General features: G+C 34.3%; 1 protein-coding gene across 1 annotated transcript; it reads left to right on the forward strand.

Annotated features, from left to right (window-relative positions):
- Positions 1-2,872: 2,872 nt before the first annotated feature.
- On the forward strand, positions 2,873-10,226 carry LOC114401781 (2-isopropylmalate synthase 2, chloroplastic-like). The gene is made up of 12 exons (XM_028364371.1): positions 2,873-3,731; positions 4,207-4,420; positions 4,506-4,586; positions 4,689-4,778; positions 4,870-4,956; positions 6,915-7,015; positions 8,361-8,394; positions 8,477-8,551; positions 8,790-8,873; positions 8,956-9,090; positions 9,424-9,575; positions 9,668-10,226. The coding sequence occupies exons 1-12, from the start codon at positions 3,043-3,045 to the stop codon at positions 9,798-9,800; spliced, it is 1,875 nt and encodes a 624-aa protein (XP_028220172.1). The 5' UTR covers positions 2,873-3,042; the 3' UTR covers positions 9,801-10,226.
- The last annotated feature ends 2,086 nt before the right edge of the window (positions 10,227-12,312 follow it).

Below are 12,312 nucleotides of genomic sequence, written 5' to 3' on the forward strand. Positions count from 1 at the left end.
TTTTAGTATATTTTAAAAAGTTAATATTACATTAATTTCAATTTATATCAATGAAATAACAAATAATTTGGATTAATATAAAATTTTGTACATTTATATGAAAAGAACGTTCAATTCAACAGGTTTCAAAAAAAGAAAATATTATTCAATTAGTGAAAGTTACTCAATGATGTAATATTTAATAAAAGTTACATTCATATAATTTAATTTCTTGTTATATATGAAATAAGTTTCTAATATTCAATTACAAATTGCTAAATGGTCAAATTTATATTAAAATCACAAAAGGATAGATATATCAAATGAATATTTAGGAATATATTTAAATTTTGAAGATAAAATATACATTTCAAATTGATTTCTGACATTTAGTTATAATTTGTTAAGTTTAGTTGATAATAATCACAAGAGAATATATGATACACGTGTTAGGAGAACGAAGTTCACTAGTTTATGAGAAGAAAATATTCAAATAAAAATGGACGAGACAATGAATAGAGTGGAGGCATGAAGAAACAAATAATCTTACATATTTATATAGGGAGAAAAATTTTAAATTATCCAAATTCCTTGCCACCTCCCTTACATTCCGTAAAAGTGTGTTTGGATAGGATAATTTAATTAGGTAATGTATTTTTTATCGGGAATTAAATTCTTTTTTATTAAAAATAACTGTTTGGATATTTTAGTTAAAGAAATTCAAAATTTTAGAATTTTAAAAGAGATTTTAATTGGTTGAAAGAATAGAATTTCAAATTTTATGTTCAAAAGAGTGAATTTGGAAATTCTATTTTTTTTTCTCTCAAACTCAACGTATCTCATCATGGTCGTCTTCTCCTACCCTCCCATTGACCCCGTCAACTTCAATCTCATCATCGTCGGCACCGCCCTTCGGAATCTGTCATCGCAATCGTCGCCTCCGCCATCGGCAAAACCATCCTCCACCTCGATCCCAACTCCTTCTACGGCAGCCACTTCGCTTCTCTCTCCTTCCATGATCTCACTTCCCCGCACTCCCTCCCCTCTGCCGCATCCTCTGACTCTGACGACATTATTGTCGTCGACCTTGTCCACCAACCCCTTTGCACCGATGCGAAAACCACAACCTACGATGAATTCGCGTTTCTTAGTGAAAATTCAACATCGATTTGGGAGGTCCAAGGGCAATGTTCTGCACGAACAAGACGATCGATCTGTTGATGAAATCGGGCGCGACGCAATATTTGGAGTTCAAAGGAATTGACGAGAGCTTCGTCTATGAAGCGAATGCGGGTTTGACGAATGTGCTGGATTCTTGAGGAGCGATTTTTAGAAACAAGAAGCTTTCATTGAAGGAGAAGAACCAGTTGATAAAGTTCTTCAAGCTGGTTCAACAGCACAACCATGATATCCAAACACAGAATTTTAAAAATAAAAAAATTTAAATTAAATTATTTGAAATTTTCAGAATTTATCTCATCCAAACACACTCTAAAGGTTAATTGGAAATTTAAATTCTGAATTAACCTTTCAAAATGTAAAAGAAGTGTTATGAGAGTTTTGTGGTGTGTAACAAGAAACCTTCCTTCCCGATAACCCTCTTGAACTAACGGTCTTCGTATGAGAATTGCGAAGTGAGCTTGACACCCTCTTGGTTTCACTACCCACACTAACAAAACAACTATTGGGCTACTGGACGTTCAGCCGACCAATAGAGATGGGAGTTGTTATTCTCTCTCTCACTTTTCTATTCACATCCCACATGCTTTAGAAAATAATATTCCCAAAACATCCTTTTAACATAAATATGTGTTTGTTATATAAGCATACAACTAAAAAATACTTCACTTGTGTAAGAGGAGGTGAAAAAATTATACAACAAAATGAAAACATATTCTAGTTGTTATTTTTTCACCTCCTCCCACACAACGAAATGCGTTTCTATTTTGTTAATTTTTTTATAAAAAAAGTGTAATTAGTTGTAGATATAAGTTAATTTGTTTATAATTACATTAAATTTTTTTGAATTAATTATCTTTTTTATTTAAATTTAAATGAATGATGACACAAATTACCTTTTTAATTTTAATCAAATTAATTATAATACAGATTAAGATCATAATTAATTCAATTACTATTAATAAAGGTAATTCATATAATAATTGATTTAAATACTTTTATAAACGATAACTTCTATCTATTATTTAATTCAATTTTAATTAACAAAGATAATACAGACTACTATTAAAAAGGTTAATTGTATATTCAATTTTAAAAAACGTAATTTATATCACAACTAATTTAATCACTTTAAAAAAGTAATTTATATCTATAATTAATTAAAAAATCATAAAAAAATATACAATAAAAATGTGATTCGATCTCATTGTAAATTTTTTGAACGAAATCATATTTCTGTAAAAATAAAAGTATCTTTTTGGAATAAGAAAAACAACATGCATTGGTTCACTTGGGCAATACGGGCTAAAAGCAAGAAGAAGAAAAAAAGAAAAGAAATTTGATTAATCAAGTAATTGTTGACAAAAAATTACTACTTACACTCGCCTAATGAATTGATTTAACTCTCAATTAGTTCTATTCATATACCAATAATTCTGACATTTCTATTTTTGTTCATTTTATAAATATTGCTTGTCTTTTATTGAATCATTTTTATTAAACCACATTTATAATTTATTTTTTTAAGGAACACATTTCTAATATTTGAAATTATTAATTTCATTTTAAATTCACACACATGATTTGAAGACAAGAAATAAAATAATTATGAATCGTAAATTATATAAAAAATGCAAAGGAATCTGTTCTGATCATCTTCCTATTTTATATACATTATATTTGTTTTTATTTGCAGAAAGAGTGTAAAAAAAGAATACAGTAGTTTGTTGCATCCACGTCACTCTCTCTATCTGAAAGCAGAGCAGAAAAGGAAAAGCGGCGCCGCTGAGTTGGTATATATCCGAGACGCCACCACAGTGAGTGTTTGCGTCACTGAAACTGAATATTCAACTTCAGCACACTCTCTCTATCTAGGGTTTTTCCATGGCCACCGTGATCCGCAATCCTATCCTCTTTCCCTCCACCTCTCACCGCCCCAACCAAAACCACAGCAACAACACATTCCTCATTTTCCGCTTCCCTCAAACCTCACGCTCTTCTCTCCACTCAAAATCCCGATTCGCCTTTTCCTGCTCCCAATCGGAGCCTCCTCCTCCTTCTCCTTCTGCTTCTCCTCGACGGCGTCCTCCGTACATCCCGAACCGCATTCCTGACCCTTCCTATGTCCGCATTTTCGACACCACTCTCCGCGACGGCGAGCAGTCCCCGGGCGCCTCCATGACCTCCAAGGAGAAGCTGGATGTGGCGCGGCAGCTTGCCAAGCTCGGCGTCGACATCATCGAGGCCGGCTTCCCTGCCGCCTCCAAGGATGACTTCGAGGCCGTCAAAATGATCGCCCAAGAGGTCGGCAACGCCGTTGACGACGACGGATACGTCCCCGTCATCTGTGGCCTCTCCCGCTGCAACGAGAAGGACATTCGTACAGCCTGGGAGGCCGTCAAGTACGCCAAGAGGCCCAGGATTCACACCTTTATCGCCACCAGCGCCATTCACATGGAGTACAAGTTGAGAATGTCCAAAGACAAGGTCGTCGACATTGCCCGCAATATGGTCAAGTTCGCTCGTAGCTTGGGCTGCGAAGATGTCGAGTTCAGTCCTGAAGATGCTGGAAGGTTACTATTTATCACTATCACTTTCACTGTGACATTAACATTTTAGTAAACAAACAAGGTTTTTTTAAAAAGGGTCCGAGCCACTGCAATTTTAGCCTCAATGTTGAGGTTTTTGGAATCTCTTGTTTGTCACCAAGGTTTTGATAGAACAGTTCACACCTTTACATTGCAATTTTTCCCACAGTGTAAAGGTTTTTGGAATGCATCACAACTGCAATTGTTTTTTATTTGGTACATACAAAACTGCAATTGTTTGTGGCCATTTTGTCAATTTCCTCCCAACGAAATTGAGACCGCAGTTTAAAAACCTTGGAGGCCACATTAGCAGCACATGTCCCCTATTTCCCCGAATATTAAAAAATGCGACAAAACTTCGACCATGATTAAAAACCTTGTATTTAAATGGTTCATTGATCAACGGTGTCACTTTGTACACTGAGTATTGTTTGTTTTTTGTGTTTTTACTTCTTACCAGGTCGGATAGGGAGTTTCTTTATGAAATTCTTGGAGAAGTTATTAAGGCCGGGGCCACCACGCTCAACATACCTGACACTGTTGGTATAACTATGCCCAGTGAATTTGGAAAGTTGATTGCTGATATTAAAGCTAATACCCCTGGAATTGAAAATGTTATTATTTCCACCCACTGCCAGAATGATCTCGGACTTTCTACTGCAAACACTATAGAGGTATGGTTAAAATTGTGTTTTACTTCTTAAATCATGCAGGCAGTGAGAGTGGATTCTGAGTTTGTGTGCTCTTGGATGCTTTCAGGGTGCGCGTGCTGGTGCAAGGCAACTGGAAGTGACGATTAATGGGATTGGTGAAAGGGCTGGAAATGCCTCCCTAGAAGAGGTGAGGGTCCATTTTCTGTTGCCTAGCCTAGTTCAAGTAACATTTTATTGGAGCATGATTGTTTAATGTTGCTGTGGTTGAAATCTTCTTTCTTTCTTTAAGGTTGTGATGGCCTTGAGATGCGGAGCACATGTCAATGGCAATCTCTACACTGGAATTAATACGAAGCACATCTTTCTGACGAGCAGGATGGTCTTATATCTTAAACTGATCTTTTTGTTATTTCTTCTTTCTCTTAAAAACCTTTAACGACTGTTCCATTTATTGTAACCTTTTCCTATAGGTCGAAGAGTACACTGGTTTGCAGTTACAGCCACACAAGGCTCTTGTGGGAGCTAATGCCTTCGCCCATGAAAGTGGCATACATCAGGTTGGTTATGTCAAAATACATATATGGCTAAAATATGTTTTTCGTCCCTATAAATAAAATAAAAAAATCTGGAACCTGTCCCTACGAAAATTTTGGTTGTTTTTCGTCCTCAAAAAATTTAAATGTGTTATTTTTTGGTTCAGAGCTAGGTTTGAAATGTTCGTAATCCGTTCCTACAAAATTTTGAGTCTTTTTTCGTCTTCAAAAAATTAAAATCTGTTACTTTTTTACCCGGACGTAGGTTCAGGTAAATTCGAACCTGCATGTCACTTTTTTATTGGTTCCATTTATGACTATGGGAGTGAGTGATTCCTGGGGGTTAAAAACTGCCACAAAATGCAGAAAAAAAAATCCCACAAATTTGTAAATCCCTTTTTGCTAACCTCCATCTTTCCTCCATCTTTCCTAACTTTCTTTATCTTCTTCGAATTTAAATAAACAATTTTTTTCTTTTTTAAATATTCTGTTCAACTTCAATGGTTAACACCACCTTATTGACACTGTTATCTTCTTCTTTTTTGAACTTTCCTTCCTTTCGAAAATCTAACGCCTTCACTCTCAAACATCGCTGACAAACTCAACAACCTAGCTTTTGAATTCACTTCTCTCTCGGAGCCAATAGATCGTGTGAAGCGTCTCTTGAATTTAGGGAAGAAGGAGTTTAGGGAAGACTTCCATACTCATTTTAACCAATGGTCTACTAGACTGAGGGAAGAAATGTCTTAGGGGTGTTTGATGTTTGGGTTTTCAGCTCATGTGCTATACTCTTTTGTAGTTGGGTTTGGCAGAATCTGCCTTTGTAATACTATCAGATTTTTGCAGTGCAAAAAAAAAAGGAGTTTAGGGAAGAGGAATTTACAAATTTGTGGGTTTTTTTTCTCTACATTTTGTGATAGTTTTTAACCCCCAAAAATCACTCACTCCTATGGTCATCAATGGAACCAATGAAAGAGTGACACGTAGGTTTGGATTTACCCAAACCTACATCCGAGCCAAAAACTAACATTTTAATTTTTCAAGGACGAAAAAAAGACTCAAAATTTTGTAGGGACGGATTACGAACATTTCAATATTTATAGGGACGAAAAACATATTTTAGCCTATAATTTAAGTTTTAAAAAATGTCACATAGGCTTAGATTTGTTGAAGCCTAGCTCCGAACCAAAAAACAACACATTTCAATTTTATGAGGACGAAAAACACTGAAAATTTTGGTAGAACGAATTCCGAACTTTTCAATATTTATAGGGATGAAAAACATATTTTAGCCTAGATATATCCTTGTATATCTATGTAATGGGACTTGGACCTTGGTACTTAACATTGTATGATGTTGAAGTTTATAATTGCGTGCATATGCCTGAAATGAGTTCTCAATAAGCAACAGCTGCACCTTGTGTTCCAACATGTATGCCCAAATTACTGATAAGATGACATGTCTTAGTAGAAACTACTTAAGAATATTGGCCAAAAATCAAAATTAGTTGCATCATGGGACAAAAAGTGAGCCTTGGCAGAAATGAGTTTTCAATAAGCAACAGCTGCACCTTTTCCTCCAACATGTATGCCCAAAATTACTGATAAGATGACATGTCTTAGCAGAAGCTTCATTGTATTTGTTTTTGTCCCTGGATGCAGCACCTTTCTTTTGTTCTGTTTTAGGTCCTTGTGCATTTTACTTTTGGGAGAATTCTAAAAAAAAAAAAGTTACTATTGATACATACCATGAAAGAAGAATGATTACTTGGTGTGATTATTCAAACCGAAATTAACCAAAATAATATGCAGACTAAAACCACTTTAGTGTTTTCTCTCCTCCCTCTTCATGTTAAATATTTTAAACTCTAGTTCCTTACTTGAGATCATACCTTTTATTTTTTAGGTGACTTAGCCTTAAGCCCTCATCAAATACTGTCCTTTGATTTTCAGCCCTTTTTCTTCTTCAAAAACTGTTGTAGGATGGAATGCTAAAACACAAAGGTACATATGAAATAATATCACCTGAGGACATTGGACTTGAAAGAACCAATGAAGCTGGTATTGTACTGGGGAAGCTTAGGTATGTTATTTTCTTTTCTCTGTAACACTTATTTCTGCATGGATCTTGTACACACTGCTAATTCCTATGTTCTTTTCAAATTGTTTAGAATTTATCATTTCCTAAGTATTATGTTTATATGCTCAACATTTGCTGTCAGCATGACATGATGAAACAAGTTGCCACGATAGTTTAGTTTATCCTTCTATATAGCTGCAACTAAATGATTCTTAAGCATGATTTTGGCTATTTAATCATTTTTATGTTTATCGCCTACTTAAGTTGGCTTGATGTGAATATTCACTGCCAAACAAAATGTGAACTGAATTTTATAAGACTGGAGCTTTGAGAATCCCGCGTACAAGGGAATCCTGGTAAACTTTGATGTTGATCTGAGTTTCAAAATGTTACACCATGTTCTTCATCTTGATCAAACTCTTTTTTTTTTTTTATCCGCTCTTGATCAAACTCTTTACCCACTTGTTGAGAGTTGAGACTTGAGAAGGTTCCTCATACCATGTTGAAAAAATAGTTGTATAGAGAGAACAGCCCACATGCATGAAGAAGAGACATAGAAAGCCATAGGCATTTTGTGAAGTGTCTCATAATGTACTGACATATTGAGAACATAGTTTTATTCATACATTTGGAAAGTTCATTGTCATATACAACATCTCTTACAAAACGTTGATCAGGAAATTGTTCCCTTGCTGATAATATAAAATTTTGAGTTCTCTTCATCTTAACATGAGAAAACATTATGGCTCTAGCTTTCTGGACCTATGCAAGTCCTCATGGTACAAGCATACTGGTTATATTTGAGTGAGTACACAAGAAGTTGCCTGACTTTGGCAGGGTGAAACTCTGGGAACAATGATGATTCTAGGCCTGCTTTATTTTGATGCTCAGAAGCATCATACTTGTTCATCTTATCTGTTCCATGCCTGTGGTTGACTATCAGGAATGTTTTAGTTTTGACAGTTGACAGCACTGTGGAGGATTGAGTTATATACTTCAAATACTTATGCATGAATTCTGAATTTTACTACTAGACGACTCATAGCATTAGATGCCACCTGTATGGTATGGTAATGCTACAGTAACTTCTAATCTATAAAACATTTTAAGAGTACTTGTATTATCTGTCATTTAGGGTATCTAGCATCTAATTGTGGAAACTTGTATGTAGGCTAATAAAGTAATAATTAATGTCATTTAGTGTATCTTTACTGCTGTATTTCAAAAGACATGGCTCTTTATTGTTTGTTGTCTTGTTAATGGCTCTTTTCTCTGATACCTTGTGCAATCAATTTGTCTACTCTTTATATTCTCTTTCTAATGAAAACTTCTATTACTATTTTTGCAGTGGACGCCATGCTTTGAGAAAGCGACTTGAAGAGGTATGCATACGAATATTTGAATTGAAACAATAGGCTTATTGAATTTCTCTTCTGTTTTATGAGTTATTCTCTGTTTTTCCAGCTTGGTTATGAACTTAGTGACGACCAAGTTCAGACTTTATTTTGGCGTTTTAAAGCAGTGGCTGAGCAAAAAAAGGTAAATCAGAACTAGTGTTGCTGGTAGTATTATGTAAGTCATTAAATCTGGCTAGTGTTGGCTCAGTCAACAAGTTGGTGTCTCTTTGACGAGTAAAGTTTGATATCAAGCTATTAATGTTGCCAGTAATAAATGAAGCCAGTGTTCTTTTCTGTATGGAATCAAAGTTTGGGGATGAAATAACTAGTTCTATATCTGAGGGATACATGCTGATTAACTTGCTTTTATTTTATATCAGAGGGTTACTGATGCTGACCTCAGAGCATTGGTATCAGATGAAGTTTTTCAAGCAGAGCCTGTCTGGAAACTTGGTGATTTGCAGGTAAATTGATATTTTGGATTTTGCTATCATGGCTTGACAATAATAGAACAAACATAAGCCAATCAATATCTATCTGGTGCAGGTGACTTGTGGAACTCTTGGCCTTTCTACAGCAACTGTCAAACTTTTGAGTAGTGATGGTAGCACACATGTTGCTTGTTCTGTTGGTACAGGACCAGTGGACTCGGCATACAAGGCTGTGGATCTGATTGTGAAGGTTTGAAGTTGTATATATTCGTTTTTGCTTGTTAGGTTAGGGGATTTTAATACATTACATCATATTGACGATATTATTGGTTTATTATTGCCAGCTGTGTTTCTCTCTTTTCCTTCTTCCCTATCCCTAAACCATTAATTCTAGTCACCATAGCCAACTATTGTTTTCAGGTGATTAAATCTAGAAATAGGACAAAAGGCAGAGCTGCCGTATGGCAGACTGTACATTATAGATGTTTCCTGATTTCCCTTGTACTTTTAATTGAATTATACTGGAATTGTTATCACTATTGGTATGATGGAGGAATCTTGTACTCTTATTATTTTTTTGCAGGAGCCAGTAACACTTCTTGAGTACTCAATGAATGCAGTCACGGAAGGCATCGATGCAATTGCCACTACCCGGGTTGTGATTCGTGGGGAGAGTGAAACAAGTACTAGTACTACTCATGCTTTAACTGGAGAAGCTGTTCTTCGAACATTTAGGTATGGTGAATTCTAAAAGTGGATTACTTTTGTGTGTCTAGATCTTCTTTCTAATTGATTCATGGTGACATGGCATTTCATTTTTTTGATAGTGGGACTGGAGCGGGAATGGATGTCGTTGTTTCCAGTGTCAAGGCCTATATTGCTGCACTAAACAAGATGTTGGGTTTCAAGGAAACATCTCCATCTGCTGAAAAAATTCCAGTTTCTTCATTGAAGATTTGAGAATTTGTGTTGCTGCTTTGGTAACAGTTGTTTGTGTTCAACCACAAAGAGGAAGACAAAGTTGCAGCAGCATTCTTGGCTCTCGCAGGTCTCCATATTTAAGGTGTCGTCCCTGTGTTTTGACCGGAATGTATTTGCAGTCAGGAATTTATTGATTCACCCAAGTAGCCTTAGCAAAGAATGTAACGTAAGTCCATTTTGAATATTCAGACTACAGGGATTCTTTCCCTTTTCATTTTATAGGGTGCCCTTTATTTGAAATTATAAATGTCCTTTAAGATTAGAGTGTTCCTGTCCGTTCCAGAATAAGGACATCTCAAAGTTTCGTCTTGTGGCTATAATAAGGTGCTATGGCACCATTTTGTTGGATCAATGTAATATTTGTCAATTGTCAAAATAAAAAATTTGGAAGCGGATGGCTGTATATTTGTGTTGAAATCTCAAATAGGAGGCAGAAATATTGCTATACCAATTTTATTTTAACACGGAATCAAGTAGAGCAAACTATCAGCTATAAAATGAGGAGAGGGATGCATTTTGTAGGGTGAAACGTAGAAGTATGAAATGTTCGTTAGAAAGGTTAGAGTTGATAGTGTTACAAAAAACAAATGGGTATACTATATTATGAGAGTATCCCTAATGAATATTGATCCAATTGAAAGGGATTTGAAACTACTAAGCATGCGATTTTGGATTTGAATTGATTTTTAAGATTTACGTGTATGGGGAAAAAATCATTGAAAAGGTTTTTGACTCTTATAGAATTGTTAAAATTATTTCTTAAATTTATTTAAGGGCGATAATCATTTTTTAATTGAGCTTCTCGAAGGTGAGAAAACGTATTTTAAAAGATACTCGCATGGTTTAAGATTTTAAATCATTGTTGTGTTTTTAAAAGGTGAGAAAACGTATTTTAAATCATTGTTGTGTTTTTAAAAGGTGAGAACATACAATTATTTTAAGATTTTATTACAATTTTAATTTAATAGTTGTTTTTTTAGTAAAGATAGTAATTTAGAAGTCCGCATGGTTTTAGATGAGTCAAGATTGTATGTAGTATGTAGTCTCGGTGAATCATGTAAAAATTCTTTAAGTAAGCCTTGCCTAAAAACATGGTAAACAAGGGTTTCAATAAGCATTATTTAACAACGAAATATAAACTTCGTTGGATGTCCTTCCTTATTCCATACTTGAGATAAAGGCAGTATTATATTTATATGCATTGAAAAACTAGTCCATGTTCATTATTGAGTGCATTAAGTGGTGATTTAATCATTCCCTACTACCAAATTCCCTCATCATTTCTTGATAATAGGAGTCTTTAGTATGCACTTTTCTAGATGTTTGGTGCGCTTCCTACCAGCACAAAACCTGTCCTGAAAGAACTTTTCAACGGGCATACCATAATCCTCTTTATTTGATTGCCCGGAGGTTGGCAGTAGTTGGATGATACCATATTCACCCAAATGTACTCAGACATACTAAAGGACATTTATCCCATACTTGAGAAACCAACACAAATATGTAATGCGAAAAAATATAGGAACAGAATAGTTTAGCTAGTTTTTTAACGACACATTAGTTATTCTTCTCTTTTATTTTAGATGTAAAGAAATGCAAACCAACCATACTTCACCCACACAAAGTAAAACCTAAGGCAGCGTAATTTGGATTAGCACATGTTTGATTTTATTTAATATTTTTACACCAAAAAATGTTTTAACCTAACTATTTTCACATCTTTTTATTCATATGTTTTTGTAAATGTAAAATAATTCTTTTTTGTCTTAATCCTCCCGTTTATTAGAAAAATATAATCTGACTAATCAAAAGTTTGGTCGAGAGGTCAATAAAGTCTAATCAATAATTATTTATGTCGAAGATCAAACTCGTACTATCCAAATGATTCGACCTTAATTTAAGCACATTAATCACTCGTGCCTAATTACTTAAAGATATTTTTCAATCACATGTTTAAGGAATAAAATTATACCAATTATATCACACCTTGTTGGTATAAAATATATGATTGAATTATTCTAATTAAACTACTTTTATAATTGAGTTTGATATCTTTTTTCATAAATACGGGTTTTTATTTTTACAATCAAAACTTAATACTTGTTTATTTAAGAAGCAAAACAAAAAGGATGATATCCACAAAAATAAATTCTACAAAATAAAATTTAAACATGTGAAAACATCAGGACGAAAAGTTCAAACAAAAAACACAATAATGGTTAACTCAAGACTTAGTTATGTCCTCATTGCAATGTAAATTTGTACTCGAAAGAAAAATATCAGTTTTTGCCTTCATTTTATTGTACTTTCTGCTCATAATATTTTTTTTCAAAAAAATATACAATAATTAATCATGATTTAGATTTTTTTATTGAAAAATGTTAATGTATTAATTTTGTTAAAAATATCAGTTGAAGGATTCAAACTCATGATCTGTCTCCACTTTTTATCCCTTTACTCTATCCTAATGTCTCCACTTTTTTATTCCTTT

The sequence above is a fragment of the Glycine soja genome, chromosome 20 (genome assembly GCF_004193775.1).
Source record: "Glycine soja cultivar W05 chromosome 20, ASM419377v2, whole genome shotgun sequence".
In the NCBI taxonomy this organism is placed as follows: Eukaryota; Viridiplantae; Streptophyta; class Magnoliopsida; order Fabales; family Fabaceae; genus Glycine; species Glycine soja.